This window comes from Cynocephalus volans, chromosome 13 (assembly GCF_027409185.1).
Source record: "Cynocephalus volans isolate mCynVol1 chromosome 13, mCynVol1.pri, whole genome shotgun sequence".
In the NCBI taxonomy this organism is placed as follows: domain Eukaryota; kingdom Metazoa; phylum Chordata; class Mammalia; order Dermoptera; family Cynocephalidae; genus Cynocephalus; species Cynocephalus volans.
In genome coordinates, this window is record NC_084472.1 from 4,346,054 (window position 1) to 4,373,850 (window position 27,797).

General features: G+C 43.9%; 1 protein-coding gene across 4 annotated transcripts in view; it reads left to right on the top strand.

Moving 5' to 3' along the window:
- Positions 1-27,797, top strand: part of PTPRM (protein tyrosine phosphatase receptor type M) — a 784,215-nt gene that overhangs the window by 747,255 nt on the left and 9,163 nt on the right. For 2 of the 4 annotated variants that reach the window (XM_063077465.1, XM_063077467.1), the window contains 10 exons: positions 2,894-3,010; positions 3,918-3,968; positions 7,813-7,967; positions 8,208-8,343; positions 10,076-10,225; positions 11,025-11,198; positions 12,127-12,258; positions 16,074-16,199; positions 18,614-18,777; positions 24,997-25,132. In XM_063077465.1, coding sequence (XP_062933535.1) covers positions 2,894-3,010; positions 3,918-3,968; positions 7,813-7,967; positions 8,208-8,343; positions 10,076-10,225; positions 11,025-11,198; positions 12,127-12,258; positions 16,074-16,199; positions 18,614-18,777; positions 24,997-25,132 — 1,341 coding nt within the window. The remainder of the gene's footprint in view (positions 1-2,893; positions 3,011-3,917; positions 3,969-7,812; positions 7,968-8,207; positions 8,344-10,075; positions 10,226-11,024; positions 11,199-12,126; positions 12,259-16,073; positions 16,200-18,613; positions 18,778-24,996; positions 25,133-27,797) is intronic. The other 2 variants (XM_063077466.1, XM_063077468.1) reach the window with 1 other exon arrangement.

A 27,797-nucleotide genomic window follows, 5' to 3' on the forward strand; every position in this document is an offset into this window, starting at 1 on the left:
TGCCACCCACGTGGGGGGCCGGGGGCGCTGCTGGCTGCCGGGTACCGCCACATTCCCCGTGGAGCCCGAACTCAGCCAGGGCATTGGGAGCTCTCAGGAGGAGCATTCCCAGAGGGAAACTGAGCCTTCTGTGCGTGCAAGGGGCCAGCACCCCACGCCCGTATTTATTGAAAGTTCTTGGGCGGGGAAAGTAAGGAATCTAAAATAGAACAATAGGTGGCCATCCAAAATGTCCCCCATCACCTGCATCCTGTGTTAGAAAATTCGTTTTAATTAGGTAAAATCTACCTAGATAAGGTATTTTTATTAGGCAAGATGTACCTAGTATAACATAGGTTGCAAGTGTGGGGATGTGTTTTGCTCAATCGTAATTTTCAGAGAAATACATGAACTTTAAAATTGTATATTCATTCCATCAAGAATTATTTTAAAAGTGCATACGTATACTGTATTTGTCATTTGATATCTTTCTACTACCTTCTGCTTGCATAATTGAAGTCATGAAAAACTGCAAGCAAGTCCCCTCATAGGAGAATCTGGTGTGGACCATATGAGCATCTCTGTTCATCAGCATTGTGAAAGTATAGTGCTATACATTCTCTAAATGAAATTATGGTTACCCTCAAATTAGACATCTCTACAAATATACATGATCTGCTCAGACTTACTTTACATCTAGGAAAGGAGAAATTATAGATCTGTCTTACTCTAGGATATTTTAGATACAGCACACGTATCCATGGTGTAAATTTCTAAGATATTATAGATAAGCCCTTTCTAAAGTCACAGATAATGTTCCAATGATGGAAGAAACAAAAAAGACTCCCAACGGAGATTGAAAACTTAGGGCAGGGACCATCTTTGTCTGCTGCTCCACCGGTATCTCCAACTCTTAGCCTGTCTGGTTTACATCTTGCTAATTAAAGGTAATGAGACTTACCTGGAACTGCACTGAATTGAGTGCCAGAAAGTTTCACAAGGGAGAAGCTAAAATAATAACCAGCCACATACCACCCTGGAAACATTTGTGTACCACAGGTGTTCAGCATTCTGGGAAACTCTTGCCCATATTTCCTTTTGTAAACTTCTCCTGTCTGGGATTTTCCTTTCTACACTGATTCTATTAATTTCTCAAGGAAATTCAGTTCTTTATGTATCCATTACATATTTAGTGTGTACAAGACACAATGACCAGGTGCTACAGGGTTTGCAGAAACACCACCCTTGATGTGTGGGCTGGTAATAAGCAAGCATCCGTCAGCATTGTGGAAAGGGTGTCATGCTACTCCAGAAGAGGCACATCTCGTCAGGGATCAAAGAGAGGTCACAGCTGTGGAGGAAAGACTTTGGACGGGTGTGGCATTTGAGATATACTTTGAAGAATGGAAGCAATCAACTGGGAATAAATGCGTTAGAGGAGAACATTCTAAATAGAAGGAATGGTGTAAGCAGGAGTTTGGATCGTGGGGTGTGTTTGGAGATAGGGCATACCACTTGTCCTTGAACATAAAATATATGCAGATAGAAAAGAAAGACTGAAAATGCTAGTTGTGGCCAAATACAAAAAGGTCTTTACATGCCAGGCCAAAGAATTTCTGTTTAATTTCACAGACAGTTGTTGGAAATAGGAGATTCTCAAGCAGAGCAAGTAAATAGCATTGGGATTACACTTTGGAAGCTTGTTTTTTTGTTTTTTTGTGGTTTTTTTTTTTTTTTTTTGGCATTTATATGTATATAATGCTCATGCAGAAAGACATCAGAGCCTGAGCTAAAATTGTTGCAGAAGGAATCAAAGTTTAGAAAACAGATTTGAGAGATATTTCAAAGGCACTCCTGGACTTGGCAACAGGTTGGGTTTTGGAGAAGGAATCGCCAGGTTTGGTACCTGGGTGACTGAGGAATTGTAGTGGCATTGACATAGGAGTCAGGAAGAGGGCAGTTGATGTGGGACAAAGAATTCTCTTTTAGACATCTTGCCTTTGAGGTGCTGGCAGGACCTCCAAGGGAAGATGCCCACAAAAGAAGTATTGAAACCAAATTCAGCATTTGAGGACTGGAGCCAGAGTTACTGAATAGAATTCACCCATGGCGGGGCAGGAGCGAGAGTGGATGAACTGCCACAAATTCAGGAGTGGCAGAAGAAGCCAAGGACAGAGACTGGGGATGGCCACGTGTCCCTGCCCAGCCTCTGCTCCCGCTCTTCCTCATGCCATGCTTCTGCTGACATCTAGAAGAGCCACGCAACAAAGACACCAACTTGCTAGGACGGGCTGAGTCTAATGAATTTCTTCCATGCGAAAAATCCTTTAGATTGGAGGCTTCAGGTAATACAGAAAGACTGTATTCATATTTTATCAATTTTTGTTTATTGAATATACTTAGATTAAAATGAATCTGTAGTTCTAACTTGGGAAAACCTCATAACTCCTTCCAGCTTCAGAAAAAAATGACTCTAATTTTTAGTGTTGATTCTGATTTTCTGCTCACTCCTCCTCAAAGAATGTCAATTTCTGAAACTAGAAGGAATTTAAAATTCAGAGGAGCCAAAATAGTGCAAGCTTCCCTCTATAGTTTATTTTTCCAGGGCCTTCCCTGAGTAGAGATGCACAGGAAATGAATGGTTACTGCACTGAGGTATTTGTAGTATAAATATAATTTGTTAACTTTAGACCATTTTCCTACGCTTTACTTCTCCCATAACTAAAATTTCATTTTCTTGTGGAAAAGAAAAAACGTAGGTAATCTTAAATAAAATAGACTTTGCTCTTGAGTATAAAGTTAACTTTTATTTTTGTGTGCAAATTTTATCCTATGAATCGTAGTATGACCCATCACTGTGGAAACTTTTTTTAAAAAAAACCTAAACTCATAATTTCCTTTGTGTGTTCTAAAGGTCAAATGCTGCAAATACTGGCCAGATGACACAGAGATATACAAAGACATTAAAGTTACCCTGATAGAAACAGAACTACTAGCTGAATATGTGATAAGAACATTTGCTGTTGAAAAGGTAAGTTTTCATACTGCTTTGGAAAGCTGTGGTCAGATGTCAGTGGAACAATACTAGCCTCATTAACTTGTCTAGGATAATTTACATGTGGTCATGCCTGAATGCAGGTAGGCTCTACCTGGTGGTTTCTCAAGACTGCATCTTGCTTTCTGATTCTATAGTAGCTCAGGTTCATCTTTAAAGTAAATCATTCCCATTTCATAAGAATCTATATTTTGCAAATAACCCAGAGAAAATGTCTATTTTCTTTCTTTTTTTTTTTTTTTTTGTGACCGGAAAGGGGATAGGAACCCTTGGCTTGGTGTTGCCCGCACCGCGCTCAGCCAGTGAGCGCACCGGCCATCCCTATATAGGATCCGAACCTGCGGCCTCAGCGCTCCCAGCGCCGCACTCTCCCGAGTGAGCCAGGGGGTCGGCCCTATTTTCTTTTTCTTTTTAAACTGGTTGGTATTGTTCTGCCTGTCTCTGTTCACAGAACAAAGTTTGTTAAATTTTGATAAGCGGCCTTCCAGTCTGATGAACTTCCTGGGTGTATGTCATCTGGGTTTCCCAGGGGTGAGTTAGTGTCAGTGTTGAGACACAGGTACTGACTCCTGGAATCCCTCACTTCCTGAGGCTCTTGAGGCCTTCAGTTTAATATGGACTGAAGGGTTTTCAAGTGACCTACCTGGAAACCTAAGTGACTGATCTCCATTACGCACGTGACCCCCTTGCATGAACCAGCACCTTCGTTCATACTCGCTGCCCTACTGACATCTGCCGGCCGCAGTTGCCGGTGTTGGGTCGGTGAGTGTGCGCTTTGGTCCTCCCCTGCCTCATCCCGTGTGCGTGGATGGGGCTGCTTCTCTGGGAAGCACTGGAGGGCGTAACAGGGAATTTCCTTATTCCCCTCTTTCTGCTGACATAGGGAGGGGCCGGAGGTGAAGCAAACTGCAGTCCATCCAGAGAAGTGTCACAGGTAGGCCGTGGGGAAGTGGAGGTGATGTGACAGAGAAACACTCTACCTTCCAGAGAGCCACAGACTCCACTGTCGAGAGCTGACTCCCCAGAAGCCCTGCACTGCTGCACTGCACTTGACCATTTTGTCATGAATTTGTGCTGCTTACACTCATTTAATAGAGCAGGTCCCTTGGAGGACCCACATTGTAAGTGGACCATTGGGAAGCTGGCTCTTGGCCTTTCCGCTTACTCTATATTCTTACTGCATCTAAATTTACTTTTTGGACTAACAAGACAAGTTTTAGGAAATCCAGGAAATTGCAGCATCTGCTAATTTACCCTGATGTTTTGAACTACTGTTCCTGGTTTGCAAATCCAAATTTGTCATAGAATCACAAGGCTGAAAAGACTTTATTTTAATATGTTTCTCATACTATTTAGCATTTTATTTTCTTAGCCTGTCTTTTTTAACAAGCAGGCAGGAGGCTTGGAGACTTCAAAGAATGTGGAGGACTGGTTGACTCAATGCTTTAAGTTCTGAACCTCACACTTTGATGTCGATTTTTTCCTTCTTAGGCAGGATTGGAAAAAAAAACACATGGAGGATTTTTGTGTGGCTCTTGGCAAGAGCACTCATGAATAACTGCATTAACACAGATAGTGATAAAATACCCTCGGTATTTTTTTCTCTAAAAAAAAAAAGTCATCTAAAAGCCGTCATTTAAACACAGAGTTCTTTGAACAACAGTCAGCTCTCTAATAAGCTGAAAGTGCATCTCTGTTGCCAAAGGAAGGATTTGTTTGTTTCTTTGCTCTTTTTTATAACCTCTTATTGTATTCTCCTCCATTCCCAGCTGCAGAGAAATGTTTCTGAAATACCCAGTTATTGTAATCATCAGACAATCACTGAAGATGTGGTAGAAGGAAGGGAAGGAAGACGAGCTTATTAATGCATTTGGGGAAATCAAAATGACATATCAGTGATTTTCTAACCGGGCAATTGGAATCTTTAAGGAAAACAAATCATTAGAACATTGCTTAGATTTTAAACTTTCTCATTAGAAGGGAAAGTAAAAAATGGTTAGGCATGTACTTTGAGACTCCTGCAATTCTGATTCTATTTCGAGAGCACGTTGCATCAAGGGACCTAAAGGTGAAAAATGAATTTGGACTCTATTTTGCAAAACAAGCAGATGTGTTGCAGTTTGAAACTGCTGAATTCCTGTTTTGCATCTGATTGGCGTCTTTCCTTTCCCACACATTTGATGATTCGAACCTAAACAGATTTTATATAACATATAATGTCCATTGTGTCGGGAGGAAGACAGCTCAAAAGTCTCTGTGGATCTAGGCTGTCTGGTGAACCTATCCCTGCCTGTCCTAGCAGAAAAGAAGTCGACAATGGCCACCGAATTTTCTATCCAGAGAGGTGCCTTAGTGATTCATTCATTCACAAATATTTATTAAGCGCCCACTTTGGGCTAGGCACTATTGTGCAACCTGGTTCTTCCTTCTCATTATATTACATGGGAATAAGAGACTGTCACTTTTTAATACAGCATTCATACTTGCTATGAAGAAAAATATATAATTAACACAAAATTGGGAAGTGTTTGGGTTGTGATCACTAATCACATCTATGATTTTCTTCCCCAAATGTATTATAAAACAGCAAAAGGAGAAACTGCTGTGCCAATGAACAAGAACGGAAGATGGATCGGAAGCAATTTCCTTTGCTAATCTTGTCAATAGTGAACACATTAGAGGGTGGAGGATTATTTTGGGAAAAGGTTTTCTGCATTCCAGGAACTGACACTTACCTTACTCAGAAAATGGGTCTTAGAGAGATCAGTTTGGAGCTCATCTCATGATGCATGGAGTTCAGGGCTTCGGGAGGCTAGAACTGAAATCTAGCAAAGCTAGAAAGAGAAATTCTCAAAAAAAAAAAAAGGTATATGGGAGAAAGAAATGTCCTTTTGTCCCCTTTGAAATAAACAGTTATTGATCATAAGTTTTTCCACTTTATAGGACATCTACCTCCAAATTGGGACCACCCCTGCCCAAGCTGTCATACATAAAACCAGGGGAGCTCTCTAGGGGGTTGGAGGGTGACACAGACTCTACGTACGTCTTCTAATGGAGACTTTGGGATTGGCCAAATGTGACTATGGTTTCAGTGGTAAGATATTTGGGCTTCCAACCACCTAGTAATATTACTGGGGGATCACAGAGCCTATTTAGCAAATGACAAAGTTGATTTGCATTTGCAAATCCCTGACTGCTTAATTCCTTAATGCTTTAGCTCTAGTGAAGAATAGCATTTTCACAGAGAAATAAAGCTTCAGCATTTGGGTATTAATTAAACTGAGTCATATTAACACATTGATAACAAACAAGTCTTAAAATCTATAATTGTTTGTCATTTCTGGTCTTTCAAAGCACATAAAAATTCTGAATTTCTTCTTTGCTCACTAAATCTGTGTGTACAATGATTAGTGGTGAATGTGGTAAGGTGTTTATTTTGAAGATATAATGAAACCATACCCAGGACCTAATGCAAAGATGGTATCCAGTAAATGGTTGTTGAATGAGAGAAGGGAGAAAGTCCAATTTGATCCCAGGTTGACATGAAGCCTTGATTCTGGAAGGAACTTTTGTTTTCAAAACGGCTTTTGCTTTAGAACAGTCTTAATACATAGGCTCATAGTTAGAAACAAAATTGATGGGTATAAATCAACTTAATTATTCTCAAAACAAGAGTAAATTAAAAAACAAAGACAACCATAAAATCTCTTTCCTTCTGTCTTCCCTTCAGTTCAGGGGCAGGCAGCCCTCCGCCTTCAATTAACTGATCTACCTTAGAATTCCAGCAAAAACACCCCCTGGTTCCCACAGGATACATTTGCTTACATGCCTCTTTCCCACGAGCACCTGTGACAGCCACTCGAGGACAGGAGACAGTGTCTTCATTTCTCTGTAGCCCTAGCACCTCCTGTAATGCCTAGAGCATTGTAGTCACTCAGATTGTTAGTGACTGAATGAATGGGTTAAATATTTATCCAAATAGAAAAGAGAAATCTAACAACAGAGTTGCAAATGAAAATGAGATCCCTGACTTATCTAGTTGAAGCTCATCTCATGATGGGTGGAGTTCAGGGCTTGAGGATGCTGGAGCTGAAATCTAGCAAAGCTAGAAAGAGAAGTTTTCAAAAAAAAAAATGTATGGGAGAAAGAAATGTCGTTTTATCCTCTTTGAAATAAATAAATAGTTATTGCCGGTAAGCTTTTCCAGTTTATGGGATACTTTACCACCAAATTGGAACCACCCTGCCCAAGTCCCCATTCATAAAGCTAGGGGAGCCAGTGTGTGAGCTGCTCAAGGACCTGGAACAGAGAGGTCCCAGGGTACAACAGAGCCAGGACAAGGGGCTTGCATTTCCGTGGCTGGTATCGAACACACAGATATCCTTTCATTCCTTCAGGTCCCTGTTCTGTGCCTCTTTCTCTATGGACTGTCACCTCACCAGCACACAATGCAATCTAAGTGAGACAAACTTTTAACATAGTCTACTGTTTAGAAAGGAGTTTCACAGAACCCAAGGGATCCAGTCATTTGCTGGAATTATGCATGTAAATTAGCATTTCCCCAAACATCACCTGCCCTTCCACACCCACAAACATTTTCCTAAGTGTGGGGAGCCTTCCAAACTGTGCATTAAATCTAATGGTGGCCTTCCTCTCTGGCATTCACTGTTCTCTGGCCCTAGACTCACTACCTAGAGGTACTTTGTATTGCCTTGTTTGCTCTTGCTTATTTATTTTTCTTTGTTTTCTTCTTTGTTGTGGCTGCCCAACTAATACAGAGAGGCGTTCATGAAATCCGAGAGATCAGACAGTTTCACTTCACGGGCTGGCCGGATCATGGGGTCCCCTACCATGCCACGGGCCTGCTGGGATTTGTCCGGCAGGTCAAATCAAAGAGCCCGCCCAGTGCGGGCCCGTTGGTGGTGCACTGCAGGTAAGCACAGCTCCCAGACCTCTTCAAGGAAACGTGGTGGGTTTGGGTACAGGGGGATGAAAATGTCTTGGGACTAGAAGTGATGGTTGCACAACGTTGTGAACGTACAACATGCCTCAACTGTGTACTTTAAAATGGCTAATTTTGTTATGTGAATTTCATCTTAGTAAAAATTAAACACAGGCAACAGCAGCCCAGTGGCCCTTTTCCCTCCACTGACAGCCCCCTGTTTTCACTCAGTGCTGGTGCGGGCAGGACCGGCTGCTTCATCGTCATAGACATCATGCTGGACATGGCCGAGAGGGAGGGGGTGGTGGACATCTACAACTGTGTCCGGGAGCTGCGGTCGCGGAGGGTGAACATGGTGCAGACAGAGGTACTGGCTCCCGTCCGTCTTGATCCCACCCCCCAGAGCCACGGGCAGAAGAAATCCCGGCAGTGACCTCTCCAGAACGCCCCAGAAGAAAAGTGATGTAGCCGGCAGTCCCTGTTTTCTCCCTCCCTCCCTCCCTTTCTCCTTTTTGTTTTTCCTTTCACAAACAAACAGCAAAGGCCAGGCATTTGCTGCCAGACAAACTCCATGTACCAGCATCAGCATCATCAGCCTACATTTGCATTTTCCTGTGTCAGGGGCGCAGTAGAGTCTCTACATTAAGCATTCGAGGTTTCTATACCGTTTCCTTCTGCTATATCTTTTATACTGGCTGGTAACCAAGCAAGACCACTCCTGAGAATAGCCAGGTATTTGCCAAGTGGCTTCAGGGTAATCTCTGTACATTTTATTCTTCTCCAGGGGTGCCGGGAAGAACAGTAGCTTCCTGTCCCTAAAAATTCCCCAGCAGCCTGGCATCATGGGACTTTGCCCGTTTTGTAGAAGTACTCTGTCACAACTAGTAACTATACATTGACATTCAAGGTGTATCAGGAATTCAAATTTTTGAGAAATAGTACATCCTGCTCCTAGGACATTCATATTTATACTAATATTTGATCATTTTAAGTAGGCATTATACCCACTACCTGGAAATGATTTATGGAGTAGAATAAAGAATAAATAAGAAGCCCTTATGTTTAGATTGTGCATTAGTGTTTACAAAAGCCACTCAGAAACCTAATCCTATTTTTTAGCTAACGTAAAAATAACAAGAACTGAGAATGCGTTAAAATGGTCTCTCATCTTTAGAATGAGTCTACTGTGTTTTAAATATAAAAATGGTAATAATTTACTTTATTAATGTACTTTGCAGTCGATCTAATGTTGCCACACCCATTTTCTTCTTTCTTCCTCTTTTTTGAGGTGTTGCTTAGTAGGAATGGACTATTCTTGAGAATTATAGGTCCTGGTTATTTATAGAAGTTAAATTAACAGTAATAGTAGACTTTTTTAACATCTCATGTAACTAAAGCTCAACAGTAAATATGGTAAAACTTTAATTAATTGTAGGGAAAGTCAGTGCCAATCAGAATGAGAAGGCCCTTTTTAAACTGGGGACTTCTTGTACGTACGTCTGTGCGGGAGCTCTTCTCTGGGCTCATAAGAGCTTTTGTCATTGTCACATGCATTAATATTTTGAAGTAGGTAGTTCTAAGTGTTCAGAACTGCTTGTGTTCATAGTGGTGTCCAGTTTCCCTGGACCTTCTTTGCACTACGAATTTGGTCAGCAAATCCTCTTTTCATTATAGACAGATAAGATTCTGCTCGTCCCTCATATGCAATATTGAGCTCCAAATCAGAAGGATTAGAATTACAGAGGCGTTTTAGCCGCAGGTCTTATAGCACCCCAGTGCCTGTGCTGGTTTGCATCAGTGTCCAGTTGGTGTTGATCTGCAGAATATTCTGCTTTGGGCCGTTCGTCTCTTCCTCCCTTTATTCTGCCACACACAGCCCATCAGATGACTGCGGCTGTCCCACGTGAGGACCGAGATTACTGACACTAAAAAGCCAGTGTCCGGCAGTCAGGTCCTCGCACTTTGTTTCTCTGTCAAGAATGTGTTGTTTCCATTATTCTGCCGATGTGAGGCTAAAACTGGTACTGTCTCCCTCCTCTCTAGTTCTCTCAGGTTGCCTTGATTTCTCTGTCACTAACTAGTCCCATGCGCTTCTCCAGGAGCAGTATGTGTTTATCCATGATGCAATCCTGGAAGCCTGTCTTTGTGGAGACACCTCTGTCCCTGCTTCCCAAGTTAGGTCTCTGTATTACGACATGAACAAACTGGACCCACAGACAAACTCAAGCCAGATTAAGGAGGAATTCCGGGTAAGTCATTTTGAAGGGCGAGGCGACTGGCTGTGACTTTGCACCGTAAGAAGTATCTCAGAGTCACCTCTTGAACCCTTGAGCCAACACAGGGTTCCTCAACCTTAGCACCATTGACATCTGGGGCTGGATCATTCTTTGTTGCGGGGCTGTCCTGTAGGATGTCCAGTGGCATCCCTGGGCTGTAGCCACTAGATACCTGTAGCACCACCACCACACCAAAAATGAGTGCAGACATTGCCAAATGTCCCCTGAGGGGCACAGTTACCTGGTTGAGAACCACTAGTCTAACTGAGCCATTTCTACCCCACCTTTGAAAGCAGACACCAAAGGGTCCCCAGCACTATGGCTGTTAGTTCACAGCATAACCATGGTGCAGTCAAACCAGAGGAATACATATCAAGAAGTCTTTCTGGGTGTTAACTCTTCATTGTACCCCTCACATGCACATTTTGCCTAAATGTACCTGACTCTAGGCCAAGCTCTTTTCCAGCCTCTTCCCTCCCAAATCCCCAGCCATCCAGCTTTTAATCCTAGGGACCCATAGTGGCCCTTAGGCCTCTGCCTCTGGCCTCTGTGCCTGATGGGCACTGTCTGTGGACAAAATCCAAGGAGAGGAAAAAGAAATGTAAATCTAACTGTGGGGTTTGGGGGAGTGGGAACAGGAAAGGCTGGCAGAGGGGACCATCCTGCAGTCAGCTGCAGGAAACTTGCATCTTTCAAATGCAGAACATGAGACAAATGTGCTGTCAAGCCGTTCTGTTCCTCAAATGCCTTTCCTCCGTCCTTTGTCCCGTAGACCCTAAACATGGTGACACCAACGCTGCGCGTGGAAGACTGCAGCATTGCCCTCTTGCCCCGGAACCATGAGAAAAACCGGTGCATGGACATCCTGCCCCCAGACCGCTGCCTGCCCTTCCTCATCACCATTGACGGCGAGAGCAGCAACTACATCAACGCCGCCCTGATGGATGTAAGCCGCCCCCTCCCCAAAGGACACAGCAGAGCCGCTGGGAAGATGGGGGCGAGGCTCCTGCAGCTGCTCATCTGCCCCTGCTTTTTGTTGAAAAATAGTTTGCATTTAAAAAAATAGATGTCAGAACCCACATATGTTTCTGTGTCAGGGCTGACGTTCTTGGTCTCTTGGAGACCACCGGTCCAGAAGCGCTGATAAATGAAACATGTCGCAGCCACTGTCTGAGCACTTACAGTTTAACCTGCTAACGGGAGAGCAAGAGACAGTTCTTAAGTCCCTGTGGCAGGGAAATGGGATAATGTGGTCTACAGCATTGTTTTTTTCCCTTTCTTCCCGCATTAGGCAGTAATTAACATGGGGAAGCACAACTGGTTACTTCCTGAGGCCTGTTTACTTCCTGCTACTCAGTAGAATGGGTATTTTCAGTGCTGATATGGAAATTTTAATTCTGTTGGTTTGATATCATACATGGTACTTAAACTTGTTTGAAACTCTCCAGAGCCATAAAAAGCCTGCATGTCCTTTGTGGCAGAAATAAGTGACACCATCACACAACAAATGGCAAGCGAACAAGTCTTAGCAAAAGCAAAACTTATAATTATACATAATTTTTAAAGTTAAATTTTCATCTTTAAAATAATTATGTATAGAGTTGATATTGCCTTTCTATGAAAAATATTTTAAAAATTGGTAAGAGATACATACTAAGTTTTCTTGGTATCAAAGTGAGAATATTTTATCATTGTTATTCTGCAGATAAGTTTATATTTAGCCTATTGTGGTGTTGAAAATGGTGACAGAATCCAACAACTGTTAAATATGTTCAGCATTTTGTGCCACAAGTTTCCATGTGCACAAAATAACTTAGCTTCCTCCCTTCTCATTTTCCTGGTTATCTTTGGACCTTCCTTGTTTGTGTTTGCAGAGCTATAAGCAGCCTTCAGCTTTCATAGTCACCCAGCACCCTTTGCCAAACACAGTCAAAGACTTTTGGAGGCTGGTCCTGGATTATCACTGCACGTCTGTGGTGATGCTGAATGACGTGGATCCTGCCCAGGTGAGACCGGGATCTCTTGCCACCTGAGCCAGTGCCACAGGGTCGAGTCTATGCTTGCACATTGACAAGGGCCGGTCTCCTGCCAGGCCTCATATGCCAATTGAAGATTGAGGTCTGTTTCGGTAATTGGCCACAATAATCAACCACATTGTATATTGACAAAATAAAATAAAATAAAATTTTTTTTTTAAAAAAAAGAAGATTGAGGTCTGGAGATGTCCCAAAACATGGGTTAAAAGTCAGGTCGAATTAGGGGTTAGAGCAGAAAGTCTGTTGAAATCATAAACAGTAGAAGTAACAGGGCAAGACAGGGTCAGAAATTCTGCTGTTCCCAAAGGCTGGAAATACCCACTGGAGGGGTACAAGGTCATAGACAGAGTCAGTGCTCAACAGGAATCCAAACGTTGCAGAGCCAAAGGCAGGGCAAGTGAACCAGAGTGTATTGGAGAAAGGGCCCTCTGATTTGGTCCTGATCCCAGCCCTGGGGCCTCTGTGTTCTGCCTAGCAGGGCTCCCCTTCAGCCTGCAGGTAGGGATCATCGTGGTGAGAGACAGAAGGGACAGGCAAGTGACTTTAAGGGACAGTGGTTAGTTTTGCAACTCTTTGGTAAAGCTGTTAAAAAGAAAGAAAACTGAGACCTGGAGATAAGAGACGCTCAGAATGTGATAAATGGGGCTTTACATAGCTCCTCTTAAACATAAAAAGAGGAAGAACTGGACAGTGATGACTCAATATTAGTCACGGCATAGAAGCATTTTCTAAAGGGGAGTTATCGGGTGACCGTTCACACAGTGGCCCTGTAGAAGCTGAATTTACTGCTTTGGGGTACAGCTGTGCCAGTCATAGACTTCACCACCATGACAGAGGGCATTGTGGAAAGTTTGAATTTAGCATGTTTTTAAGAATAAATTTGTTCTACAATTGAATTAATTTCCTATGCAGTAAAAACAAATTCTTTAAAAAAAAAAAAAAGAAAGGAAGGATGGTCTGAATATTTCAGCATCCAAACTGGACAAGATATTACCTCCCTAAAATCCATTTTGCTGTCACCATTCTGCCATAAACAGTGTGGACATTCAATTCTATGAAGTGCTTAAAGGTTTTTAATTATGTTTAGGCACTACATTACATTGTTAAGGCATTTGCCTGAAAGCCAGTTAATGAAATAATAATGCTAATCCTTGTTCCCATCTAGGCCTTTTGGCTCAAGATGCTTAAATATTTTAGAACTGTCCTCCACTGATCCTCTCAGAAGGGAGGCTGCTGCCATCTGTGAAAAGAGGCAGACACCTCGAATCAGGGAGCCTCGAAGACACAATTCTAGATAGAACCAGGCATCCCGATTTTCCAACCTACGGTGCCATGGGTTACATTTCACTCATTCAAGATTCGTTAGTCACAGACAATTACAGGATAAGGGACTTGTTTCCTACTTAGAATCATTCTGTATTTTCCTAATGTGAGTCCTGAAATGTCGTGATATACCATTTTTGTTCATATCAGTGAACAAGACGTCAGTGGTTCTAGTGTGTTCTTTTTGAACATCTGCATTTGAATTCTAAAGCTGCATTCTAAACCCGAACTATCTGGACTCAAACCAAGCCTTGCTGAGTGGTGGTAGGAGAGACAAAAAGACTCCAGCTCTATTCAGCAGACAGAGCTGATTTTCAGAGTGCGAGAAAAGAGGCTCCTGGGATTCAGTCTTTTAGCGAACACTAAACTGAGCATTTGAACTTAAAGGCTTTGCAATTGTACAAGAATAGCACTCAAGTATTTTAAGTATTTATAGGTCCAGCTCATGGATGTGTTATGCACCATTTAAGCCATTTTCTACATGGTTTACTTGGGCAGAGTGCAGAATGCCAAGAGCCATGTGCCAGCCTGGGCCATTCATGGTTCTTTGGTGTGACAAGCTTTTGATCTCCAGGAGCTTGAGCTGAGAGAGCAAGCAGAAAGCAAAGCTAGCTCGGGCAGCTGAAAACGGGCCGAACTGTTCCGATGCACGCGTTACAGCTCTGATTACCATCCCGGCTTCCCATCGTATGCCTGTTAATTTTAACGCGTGTACCTTTGGGTATCAAAAAGAAAATAAACATCAGCATGCTGTCGTGTAACAAGGCAGTTTTATAACTTGTCACCAGGAAATGCTAGTGAGGAAGGATCAATTTCACAGAAGCATTATTTAAAAATAAATAAATGTAATTTCTAACATACTATAGACTAACATAAAAAGTACTTCCTAGTCATCCTACTTTCATTCGTAATCATAAAGTCCAAATCTTTAGATTTTTTGTAATGGAGAGAGAGATTGCTGTTCCAGTTGACCCATTCTTAACTGAAAACTACCTTGCAATCTTGGATGTAAATCAACCCTTGGCAACATTTGACAATGAGATTTTAGATCCTTTGGATAATAAAAATCATTTTTTAAAAAATCAGTAGATTCTCCTTTCGTGGTGCATCATTATGCTTACAATGAGGTGATATGTTTTTCATCTGCTCTCAGTCCAGCAGAAACAGGTTATAAAATAATGAAGTAGTTCCCCTGGTGCATCACCACAAGGCATCTGTCCCTCAGGTAAATCAGAAAGACAAAAGGTAAACAAACGCTACTGCAAAAAAAGTCACTGGAATACCAAGTCCCAAAGGAAGTTTAATTTCAAACGTTAAATGCCTGTTAAGGTTTCAGGAATTTAAGAATGGTTTCTTTTTTTTGTTTTGACTGGTAAGGGGATCACAACCCACGGCACGGTGTTGCCTGCACCACTGAGCGCACCAGCCATCCCTATATAGGATCTGAACCCGCGGGCTGGGCGCTATCAGCGCCGCACTCTCCCGAGTGAGCCACAGGGCTGGCCCTAAGAATGGTTTCTGAAGAGAAAAGATCTTAGGAGTTCTTCCTACCTGACTGTGTCCAAGTTTAGGAATTGTGTAGGTGGTGGTGAACAGAAGCGTCTCATTGCTCAGAACCACTCCAGCTATGCTGAAGTGTGTGTTATGTTCATGCAAAAGTTCTGGTTACCTGGTATCACCAATACTGGGTTTGAGACTTTAGGAAATTGTGTTTCTTTTTTTTTTTTTTGTCCTTTTTTTTTTGTGACCGCGCTCAGCCAGTGAGCGAACCGGCCATCCCTATATAGGATCCGAACCGGCACCGGGAGCGCTGCTGCGCTCCCAGCGCCGCACTCTCCCGAGTGAGCCACGGGTCGGCCCAGGAAATTGTGTTTCTAATTAAAGTCACCTCCAGGCAAAACAGCAAAGCATTTACTCTTATTAAAATGGGTTTCCTATATCTGAGCTGGAAGGGTTTAGACCAGAACAAAAGAAAGCAACCCAACACTGTTGCCAGTTCTTATCTTGTTACAAAATAGCCGTATTCCCAAAAGTGATTATAAATGAACATTCAAGCCCAGTCAGGGGAGGATGAAGTTTTAGGAGTTAAAAGGTATGTGTCATTTTAAGTACCTCAACTCGTTTAATGGCACCTGGGGCATCCCCCCAGGGGCTGGTAAGAGCTCTTTTAGATGTGCAGAAGTGATGTGCTGAAGGCATCCCATGACCTCCTTGCAAAGCAGACTTGTTCGTGGCTAAAAGATGCTTTCTGAGAAAAGGAGGAAAAAAGTCCTAGAAGGACAGGTGGAGGTGAGGAATCAGCCAACAGCAAAGTCCTAAAGTCTGCTTGCTACAAGGAAAAGAAAATGCAGGGAATCAATGAAGTCTTAAGAATTACCAAATGTTGATACTGATCGTCTCCAAACTGTTAAGAGTGAATTCACTGTTCTCATTCACCTTGTGTTTCTGTGTTTTGAATTCAGTTGTGTCCACAGTACTGGCCAGAAAACGGAGTACACAGGCATGGCCCCATCCAAGTGGAGTTTGTTTCTGCCGATTTAGAAGAGGACATTATCAGCAGGATATTCCGTATTTATAATGCAGCCAGAGTAAGAGTCTGGGCAGTATTGCTTGTTATCGCGGTTTCATTACTTTCTCATTCATTGAATCTGGAGTGCCCACTCTATGCGAGACACTGTTCTAGGACTATGGAATACATTATTGAGCAAAACAAAGATCCGTGACCTTATGGGGCTTACATTCTAATGGGAGAAGTGTTAAAGAAGAAAGTTATTCATTGATACCTGTTAAAGCACACTAAGGAAGACTTTATTCTGGACCATTGCGATGGGTACGGGGAACACTGTCATGGAGTCTCGCAGTGGGGGAGAGAGATGGGGCTCAACTCTGAATATAGCACGGACAAATGGAGATTTATAGCCAAGGAGCAGGGTGGGAGTCAGTGGATGGAAAATTACTAAGAAAACATCAGGGAGAATGCATCAGGGGGATTCTGGCTAAACCAACCTAACAGGGTTCTTGCTGAAAATAGGCCAGGGTGATCAGACGTCACGTGGGGGGTGGTAGAGGATGAGGGACCTGATCGGATATTGAGGGTGATCAGGTATCGAGGATGGGGAGAGATTCTTGCTAAATCAACTTAGTGGGGTTCTTGGTAAAACTGGATTTTACAAGGAAGTACTCAGAAGGACCTAGGAGAAGGTTCAGAGGTCTGACTAAAGCTTGGTCAAGCAAAGAATCTTTGGCAGAAGACAAATGATAAATAGTAGATATAGCAGATATAACAGATAGCGTATTAGATATAGAAAGTGATAAATGCTGTAGGACAAGAAAGGTAGGGGTATGAGAAAGTGCTGGGGCTGTGCACAGGAGGGAGGGCAGGGCTGCATTGTAAGTAGAGGTGCAGTGGGGGCACGGCCTGAGGAAGTGAGGCAACGGCCCCTGGCTCTGGGGAGGCAGCTTTCCAGCAGAAGCACTGGTGGTCGGTGGTCGGTGGTCGGTGGTCAGCAGCGTGGGCCCCGGGAGCAGTGAGGAGGCGGGAGCCACAGCGCAGCCCAGAGTGGCTGAGTGAGTGGTCAGAAAGACAGGGCAGGCGTGGAGCAGAGGTCCTGCAGGGCCCTGCGGCCACCCTCGCAGCGGGCTTTTGCCTTGAAGGAAATAGCCACTTCAGAGTATTGAGAAGAAGAATCACTTGGTATAACTTACATTTTAAAAGAAGCGCTCTGGCTTCTGTGTTGAGAACAGACTCCTCATAGGAGGAGAGTGGTGACAGGTGGAGGTGATAAGAAGTAGAGAGATTCTGATACTCGGACACTTCAAAAAGTTCATGGGAGGATTCATATTATCTTTTAATTCTGTTTTTTCCATGAACCTTCTGAAGTATCCACATATATTCTGAAGATAGAGCCAATAGGATCCAGAAAGTCAAGGGTGACTCTTGAGACTTTTGTCCTGAGAACAGGAACGAAGGGACTGGCATTCACTGAGTTGTGAAAGGCTGTGGGCAGGACAGGATTGAGGGGGCGGGACACATGGAGAGAGGATTAGGAGTTCAGTTTTGGACATACTAGGTTTGAGGTGGCTATGACACCCCTAAGTTGGAATATCAGGCCTCTGGATATATGAGGATGAATGCATGAGAGAGGCGTGAACCTCTCATGGGTCTATAAATTAATGACTTACTGGAATATTGGTGATGTTTAAAGCCTTGAGACTAAATGAAATCATCCAATGAGAGAGAAGAGAAAGGGACCCGGGACTGAGGCTGGGGCTCCCATCAGCGAGAGCTCTGGGAGAAAAGGAGGCTGAGGCAGAGGAGGACAGGCTGGGGAGGGAGCAGGAGCAGGACAGCAGGACAGCTGAGTGACAGAAGACAGCAATCACCTGCGCCAAATGCTGCTGAAGGCCACAGAAGACTTAGTCACGTGGTTGGCCATTGCCAGATTAAAGCTGCTGTTGCTTTTCCAACGTAAGCTAAGTAATGCTTTTCTGAATTTTGCAGTTCCATTTAGTTATGACTAAAGATTAATTAATTACTGCTATCTTAGCAAGATTCACATCAATAAGCAATACCGTGTACTCACAAAAAACGCAGTATCACACCAAGCTCGCAAACATCTCCAGATTATAATTTATTCTTTACCTTTAATTTACCTCCAATTAAAGTAAAGCCATTTAACCACTTAATGCACAGTATGGTCGATGCTTTTGTTGTGTGTGATTTTTCACTAGGATTTTGCAAAATGGTAAGCATTCTGCTTCACTCTTATTTGTCTGGCCTGTCACATAAAAATGCCTGTTTTTTTAATAACAGCTCAAGATTAAAAATCATAACTCTGCAGGCCAGTAGCAGCTACCTTTGTTATTTTAGGCAGGACTCTCCTTTAGTAATGTCCTGCGTTGGTGAGAAGATCGAGTAGGTGGAATCAGCCCACTGGAATTCAACAGAGTGAGTATTGCCTGTTTTCTTTCCTCTCCCTGCTTGTTGTCTGGTTCTCTGTAGCCCCAGGATGGATATCGGATGGTACAGCAGTTCCAGTTCCTGGGCTGGCCAATGTACCGGGACACACCGGTGTCCAAGCGCTCCTTCTTGAAGCTCATCCGCCAAGTGGACAAGTGGCAGGAGGAATACAACGGTGGCGAAGGCCGCACGGCGGTGCACTGCTTGTAAGTGAGCGATAGACTGCTCTGCACGGAAGGCCAGGCCCCACGCTCGGCTCTGACCTCCTGTGCTGCTGGCTTTTGTTTCACTGTAAATGGAGAAGAGACAAGTAGGTCTGGGTGAAGGGATGATCAGTACACATGCTGAGGGTTTGACTGGATTTTCAGGAAACAAGATATACACATTTTGCATTTGGATGGTGTGTCACTGCTGTAAAAATAAACACCGAACCTATGATCGGGACCACACCCCAAAAATAAGACACCTGGGTGGGTTGAGTGAGCTCCTACTGGCTCTTGACAGCCAATTGTTAAGTTTGGGGGAATTTTCTTAGCTGCTCATTTAATCATCCATGCCGGAAGGAAGTATTTATACCTCAGAAATCAGCCAGTGCTACAAGCCAGAACTCCCTCCCACTCAGCCAAAGCTAGTTTATCATGACGTTACTTGATTATTCTATTGGAAATCACGTCACAGATTGCAAAGGAACTGGCCCTTTTTTTTCCTTTGTGGTTTTTAAATTTTTGCCAGGGAATGTGTATATTAGGAGGATTTTTACAGCCAGGGTCTCCAGAGTGTGGCCTCACCACCAGCAGGTTTAGCAGATGCTAAAATGTGAGAGTCTCTGCTACAGATGGTTCCCAACCTTACACGTACATTGAGAGTCATTTGGGGAGCTTTAAAAAAAACCCATACCCAGGCTACACCCAAACCAATTAAATCAAAATCTCTGGGAGTGGGACCCAGACATCAGTGTTTTTTTAAAACTCCTAGATTATTTTGGTGTGCAGCCAAAGCCGAGAGCCACTGAATAGCTAGTGGCATGCTTTTCAAAGCACTCTCACCTGCACTTTCTCACTGGCGATGATATGTATAGCTAATCAGCCAGCTGGAATTGGCTTAATGGAATAGACAATTAAAAAGTCATGGTAGCTAGTGAAGGTGTTTAGAGAATTTGTGGAAATTTAAAGTATAAGCGTATGGCGCGTTTCAGTGGAGTGTCATTGGAAGCACACAATGAGATCACTCCCAAATTGAAGACAAAATGAAGTTTCACTCTGGACAGACTAACCCAAGTTAAAGTGGCAAACTTGGCTAAGGGCACGGTTTCTCTCCACTCGGCGCCCCATCTCATGCACGCCAGAACTCTCCCCTGCCTCACGCCAAATCAAAACCACGGTAGTGTCTCATCCTGCAGGAAACTGACACTCCCTTGGAAAGAGTCTCAGGAACCTACTCACACTCATCCTCAACCTTTGTTCTGTAAAAAGCAGTCACTGACCCCCCACCCCATTCCTCTTTTCCCCCTTTCTTCTCATAGACTCAGTGCATTAAAAAATCTGTACCAAGAAAATGCCGAAAAGAATGAACAGTTCACATCCCCATTCCATTTTTACTTCTGTAAGTCCAGGTATCACCTCTGATCAGAATAAGATAAGAGGTTCACCTCACTGAGATGACACAATCCCAGCAAGGAAATCTGACATTTTAATTAGTTTGTATTAGATCTGTTAGTTTTTCTAAAATACTAAAAGTAATTTACAGATATCCCTGCCTGTGTCTGGAGACCCCCAGCGCGTGGAGCTAGACCCCGTACAATTAGTAGCTTTCTCACAAGGGCCGATGCTTTAACCCACAGGGCTAAGTCCCTAGTGACTAGAGGAAGTTGAGGGACCAGGAAAGGCCTATGGGGAATATACAAAGACGTTTGAAGTCACCGCATCCCGTAAACAACACTCTCCCAAGAGACAGCTGGGATTCTAGAACTAAATAATTACATCGCTGCTCCACATAATATCCAAAACAAGGGGTGTTCTTTAGCTGTAGTGGACAGTGGTGGGCATCTGTTGATCTGTTGCCTTCCCAGTATCTCTTCCCCTTTTCCTGGTGAGAGAACCTTGATTTTTCTTTGGGAACCATTCCCCCACTCTAAAGCCCCTGCGGTTACTGTGGGGCTGCCTCCTGCTCTCTTGGCATCAGAGTGGGCGTGAGACCCAGGCCTGATGAAAATGTTTACATTTAGAAATCTAAATCTAAGATTTTTTTTTTTTAGCTGTGAGAAACAAAGTTAGTTTAAATTGGCCTCCCCCGGTGTTGGCCAATATAGAATGCTTTGAACCCTAACATTGCTCTTGGAAGCAAGAGCATCACATTCAGCATAGTGCAGCGCCACCTAATGGCTGTGGGCAGAGAGTTCCTGCAGGTGCTAAGAACTCAATTGTTCCTTGAGCCACAGGTACTCAAGGCACACAAATAGGGAATTTTTTTTCTTTATACATATCTCCCAACTCATAAAACCAGAATAAATGGATAGAATTAAGATATCACCACTTTAAAGCTCTTGATGAAAATAGTGGATGTAGACAATGATTGCCCACAGCTGCTGGTAGCATTAGGTGGAGAGCTGAGTGGATAGCAGTGTGATTTAGTGCAAGGATAGAAGACAGACTAACGAGCAGAAAAGTCCAGGAACAGAGCCATGCCTCAGTGTCACCTGATTTACCACAAAGACCCCAATGCAGCGCAGCTGCCGCAGGGCAGTGGGGGAAACACTCTCTGGATACATCAGGCTCCTCCTCACGCTATCTACAGAAGTCCCTTCCAGATGGAACTTTGGCCAAAATGTGGCAAAGTGAAACAACAAGGCTTCTAGATGGAAACAGAGCAGAAAATCTTCATGACCATGAGGTGAGCAGAGACTTATTAAACAGGACACACAACGCTAACCATAAAGGAAAATATCGATGAACTGGATTTCATTAAAGCCAAGCACTTCTATTCATCAAAAGGCATTAAAAAGTGAGTGAAAAAGCAAGACAGTGGAGGAGAGTGTTGCGATACATACAGCGATCTGACAAAGGACTCGGCCGGAATGTCCAAGAACTACTGCAACTCAACAGGGGAAAAAAAAAAAAACCAGACAACCCAGTTTTTTAAATGAGCAAAAAACACGGCAGGCATTTCATTAAAAACAATTCCAAATAGCCAATAAGCATAGAAAAGTTACTCAACATCATTAGTGTTTAGGAAAATACACATTAAAAGAGGATCAGTGTCACCGCATAGTCATCAGAATGGCTGAAATTTTAAAGACAAACAAGCAGACGACACCAGTGTTGCTGACTGTGGAGTGTCGGGAACCCTCCCCAGTGTCGGTAGGAAGTGAGTGTCGCACGCGGCTTCAGAGCTGCCTGACGCACCTGCCCCTGCCGGCGCGGAGCAGAGCTGTGCCTGCCGTGACTGGGCCCTTCCCTTGCTAGACACGACTGCAGAGTGAGTCATCTGCCTCATAGCAGGTGGATAGCAGGTTCACTCACAATATCTAAACACTGAAAATAGCCCAAACGTTCGTCAATTATTGGATGAATAAGTCATACAGCAGTATATTCATTCAGTGGAATTCTTCTTAGCAACATAAAAGAGTAAACTACTGATACAAAAACATGGGTGATTCTCACACAGACGATATGCAGTGAAATAAGCCAGAATCAAAACACTATATACTATCTGATCCCGTTTATATAACGTTCAAGAACAGCCAAAAGATGTGTGTGACGCTAGACGTGAGAAGAGAGGTTATATTTGGTGGTACCGATGGTATTGGTGGGGAGGGAGCAGCAGGGAGGCCTCTGGGGGGCTGACCATAGTCTAAATCTTGATCTGAATGGTGCTCATGTGGCATATACATTTGTAAAAATTGGGCCGAGCCCGTGGCGCACTTGGTAGAGTGCCGCGCTGGGAGCGCAGTGATGCTCCCGCCACGGGTTCGGATCCTATATAGGAATGGCCGGTGCACTCACTGGCTGAGTGCTGGTCACAGAAGAAGGCAAAAAAACAAAAAGATTAACTAAGATATCTGCTTACCATTCGTGGACATGACTGTAGGTGTGTTATACGGTCAGGCATCACTTAATGACACGGATACGTTCTGAGAAATGTGTTGTTGTGCACACATCACAGAGTGTGCTTACACAAACGGAGATGGTATAGCCATATAATCTTATGGGATCACCATCATATATGTGGTCTGTCATTGACTGAAATGTTATGTGGCATGTGGCTGTTCTTTATTTAAAAAGCTGATTTTGGAACTTTATAATGGACTGATCAAACTGACATCTGAACACAATGACCAATCTTAAATCACAAAACAAGGAACAGCCAGATATCTTGCACTTGCTTGCAATGAAAGCACACTTATAAGGTATCCTTGTTTCTATAAAAAAATAAATACTGAATTCTTTTCAAGTCCTAGAACTACCAATTTACAGGAAGTTCAGTGTTAGAGAGCAACATGTTAAATAATATCAGAGAGATGCCATGAATAAGAAAAATACAGAATGTGGGACTCTCCAGGAAGAGGAGCCCATTTTCTCAACAATAAATAAATTCCCAAGAAAAAAGAGAGAGCAAAGAGAAACCTATAGATTAAAATAAATTTGCAGGGCATCCCAACCAAATGCCATGTGTGAACTTTGCTTAAATGTGGGTTTTTTTAAAAAGCAACTGTAAGAAACAATCTGAGAAATTTGAACACTGACTAGAAATTTGACTACATTAAAGTAGTAATGTTTGTTTAAGTATGATAGTGATATTGTGTTTGTTAAAGAAAAAAATAAGGTTCCTTATCTCCTTGGAGAAGAGGGTGATTCCAGAGCTGGTGCAGGGAAAATTTAGGACGAACATGGAACATCTTGTGGTTCCAGACAGTAACAAAATGCTCAAGAAAGGATAGAGGCTTGTCAAAAGAATACAAGAGCCAGTGAAACTCTTGATGGCCAAAGCTGGAACCATTTGAACAAGATGAATATTGATACTATTGGATTTTAGCTCACAGAATAAAACTAATATGTGTAAGTCCACACTGATATAAGTAATAATAAATAAGCAAATAAAATTTTAAATAGGGGAGAAGAGACAGCTCTTTTGGTAGAATGCTGGAGGAAAGAGGAAAATAGAAGATCAGCATAGTGATAATTAATCATTGCAGGCAAGACCCACCAATCGATGCAAAAATCAGTGGGTGAAACTTTGAGGAGGAACAAGATATTCACATAGTCCCAAAGTATCTTCCCCCTAGATATTTATTAACTACAAAGAGAAAGATAATAACCTTACAGTGAAAAAGTCTGGCAGGCTCCATCCTAACAAGTGAACAAGACAGATCGACGTCTTGAGCCCCTCACAGGATGCACCGTTCTATTGTTTTCTTGCCAACATGCCTGACATTCCTATCATGAGAAAACATTAGACAAACCCAAATGAGGGGACAATCTACACTTTGTACTTTGTAGTGACCTCTCGAATTGTGGCTGGGGACCACAGCTACTCTCTCCCTCTGTTCTACATTCTGTCTTTTATATCCTACAAAATAACTGACCCGTGCTCTTCAGAAGTGTCAAGGTCGTGGGCTGACCAGTTAGCTCCACTGGTTAGAGCGTGGTGCTCACAACCCCAAGTTCCAGGGTTCAATCCCTGTAACAGCCAGCCACCCAAAAGTGTCAAGGTCAAGAAAGACAAGGAAAGACAGAGGACATCCCAACCAAACTGTCACAGACTAGAGGAGACCAAGGAGATGAGACAACTGAATGCAAGATGGGACCCTGGATTGGATTCTGGAATAGAAAAAGGATATTAGTGGAGAAACTGGTGACATTTGTCTAAAGGTTTTAGTTTAGTTAATAGCATAGGACCTGTGTTCCTCTCCTAGTTTTGATAATGTACTAGGTTATGTAAGATGTTCTCATCGGGGAAGTTGGATATACAAGTTAACTGTGCATCTGCACATTTAAAATTAGTTCAAAATAAAAGGTTTTATTCAAAAAGAGCCCACATGTTTTAAAGATAAATAAGGAAATACTGATGGAGTTTTTTAAGGGCCGGGAGTGTCTTGAACACGACCCACACTCGTCACCAGTTTTCCTGGCAGACCCTAGATGAGGTGTGCGTCCACTGAAAATTTCCCACTGTGGGCGCTCTCTATAAAAACGGGGGAGGCGCTGCCTGCGGTGACAGAGCCCAGGGCTGCAGTCAGGGAACAGGGCCCATGCCCTGGCTTGTGCACACCGCTGGCCCTGATGAGCAGAAGTGGCCCGGGTGGGCATTTGTCCGGCCTCGGGGCCCTTCGCCATCGCCACTTCTGCAGGGTCCAGATGGCATGTGTCCCCAGCCTATGTGCAGGATGCGACAAACGGAGCCCAACCATCTGATTTCTCCCCTGACAGGAACGGGGGAGGCCGCAGTGGGACGTTCTGTGCCATCAGCATCGTGTGCGAGATGCTCCGGCACCAGAGAACCGTGGACGTCTTCCACGCCGTGAAGACGCTGAGGAACAACAAGCCCAACATGGTGGACCTCCTGGTAGGATGCCCCCCGTGCCCCCCGGGGCAGCCCCCTCCCCATCGGGCTCTGCCAGCTCCCAGATTCACGATGACACCACTTCATAGCGGAAGAGGCTCGTGCCTCAGGCCAAACGCAGTCTCGAGGCTGTGGCCTGCTCCCCTCCTCGCCTCCCCCTCTCGCTTTGCTTTCCCACCAGCAGGCTTTGTCTCCGTCCATTGGAAGTGTGGAAACAGCTGAAACTCACAAGTGAACATCCCCATTAACTTCCTGTCCTGGCAGTGCCTTCCACATGGCTAAGCACTCAGTCCTCACAGAGAAGAAATAATCACAGCACGTGAAATGCCAGATTTTCAAATTATATATTTTATAAATAGCATAATCGTCTAATATTTATCAAAGCTGTGAATTTTAGTTTGACATCCAGAATATTGCATTTAATTAAGGTGGCCGTATCTGAGAAGAGGGTTAGAGGAGCTGAGAAACAAAGGACCCTGAGCAATTATTTTCTTGGAGTATTTCATGAAATCTCTTTTTATGTGGAGCTGTTGAAATGCCAACCACTGTGACTTAAGAATAGTAGAATCGCTTAAAAGGAGGAAGCTTTTAGATCAGGTTTTGTACTTCTCTGTGAGCGAGGAAGTATCTGAAGGAAACAGAGATAATGCAAGGTTGGGGGAAGGGCCTGGGTGGGGGAGGGAGGAAGAGACGGCCTCCCAGGCCGCGACACTGCAGCAGAGGGGTTAAGGTTAAAACATAAAGGGACTCGAGAGAGTGGAGATTAAGCTGAAGGTGAGGAAGTAGCCATGGTCCCCTTGTGCGACTTGAGGAGTCATTACAGCAGTGCTTCGGGCTGGCTAACAGCAGTGACCCATGACAACCAGTTCCTGGGCCACAGCGAGTCCGACGCAGCAGCCACTCTCCAGAGCATCTGCCTTCCCCAGACACATGTCTGTACTGGACGAGCTGTTCCATTCCCAAGAAGCACGGTGCTGGCCAGGGAATTTGGCAGAAGAACGCCTGTCTGGCCGGGCATACTCTGAGAGCCATCCACAGTTCTCACACTGGCTTCTGTAGCAAAAAGGACCGTGCTCCCCAAACTCCTGCCCTACAGAACGCCCACGAGAACCCAAATTCTAGTCTCAGCTGTGCTACTAATTCAAGTTAGGTGACCTCAAACACATGTACTTTGCAATGTAAGTGTCCTTGGGCATATCACTTAACTTCCTTGGGTTTTAGTTTTGTAAAAAAAGGGAAATATTAGTTTACTGAGGTGACCCAGTGTGAAAGTGTTTTGGAAACTGCAAAGGGGTGAGAGGTGGTTATTGATACTGCAGGTGTCTACAGGGCATGACGCCTCAGTGGCCTGTCAGAGCAGAGAAGGAGGAGGCTGACAGCTGGCGCTGATGTGAGGCTCCGGGCGTCCTGCCTGTAGTGGCAGGTTTCCTGTGGATGGGCTGAAAGGCCGACTGGTGTGTTGGGTGTGTGGGCTTAGCTAGAACCCGCTGCAAACTGTCTTCCTCCCTGGGACCCACGTGCATGGGTAAGAGTTCTGTCACCATGGAATTCTCCATCTTCTGTGTTGGGGGCAGTTGAGAAAAGAATCATGCGGTGGCCATCAGTGGTGGCCTGAGTTATGGACAGATAAGAAGGCTGGCAGAGGATGGAAATGAATGCATCAGTTAAAATCCTGTGACTTCGTTTGGTATTTGACCTCACTGAGTCAACACAGGTGTGCAGCTTCCACACTGTGGTTGGCATTTAGGCAGTGCTGACCTTGATAAAAAGTGTCATTTTCCTCTCCCTACAGCCTGAATGAAGCAGATTAGATATAGACCCTTCCAGGCCTTTCCTCTACTGGCTCTGGCTGCGGCTTTTACCACTCACGAATTTTTATGGGCAGAAACAATAGGGCTTTTTCCAAATCAGTGGAGCAGACTACAGGAGAGGAGTGGGTCTTCATGCGATGAATGGAGACTTAGGTGATTGAACCAGAAGGGGGCTCGTGGCCACAGCCCACTGTTCTGACAGTGCAGACGCTTCTCTAGTGACCTGCAGTTCTAATGGGGAAAGGAGCGTCTGCATACCCGACCTCCAAATGTCAGCACAGTTCTAGGATAAGGTCTGGATGAGAAACGTAGGAAAGTTTTGCAATTTTCTAAGAAAACTGTCTGATAAGTCTGTCACGGTGACTGTTAGCAGAATAATAGATAATATATGGTGACCAGAGAAAAAATGTCTCAGTGCTCTCTTGTCAGTAGGTTTGAAGCTTCCTTCCAGAATTGAATAGGAGGTCTTGTTGTTTCGCCTGTAAGTACGATTTCTGTTTAGTTGGTATCATACATGTAGATGTTGGCCGAGGGAATTAATTAACTTAGGTCAGGGTGATAACAACTGGTACTACTGTATTGGGCATAACAGTCCACGTGAGACCTGAGTCTGTCCTAAGCACAGGACACCGTCTCAGCAGCTGGAAAGAGTGGGCGCTGAGTTGTCTCAGCCGTGTCTTCAGAGTGCTGTGTGTCACAAAGCCTGGGCGCACCTCTGAGCTGGCCCTGCCAGTATGGGATGAGTGCACAGAGAGGGGCCTGCGTCTCTGTGCCTCTCCCTTTACAGCTCTGAATTCTCTAAACTGCTTCCGAATTTGAAAATTCATCCACATATTTTGAAGCATGGCACTCTCAAG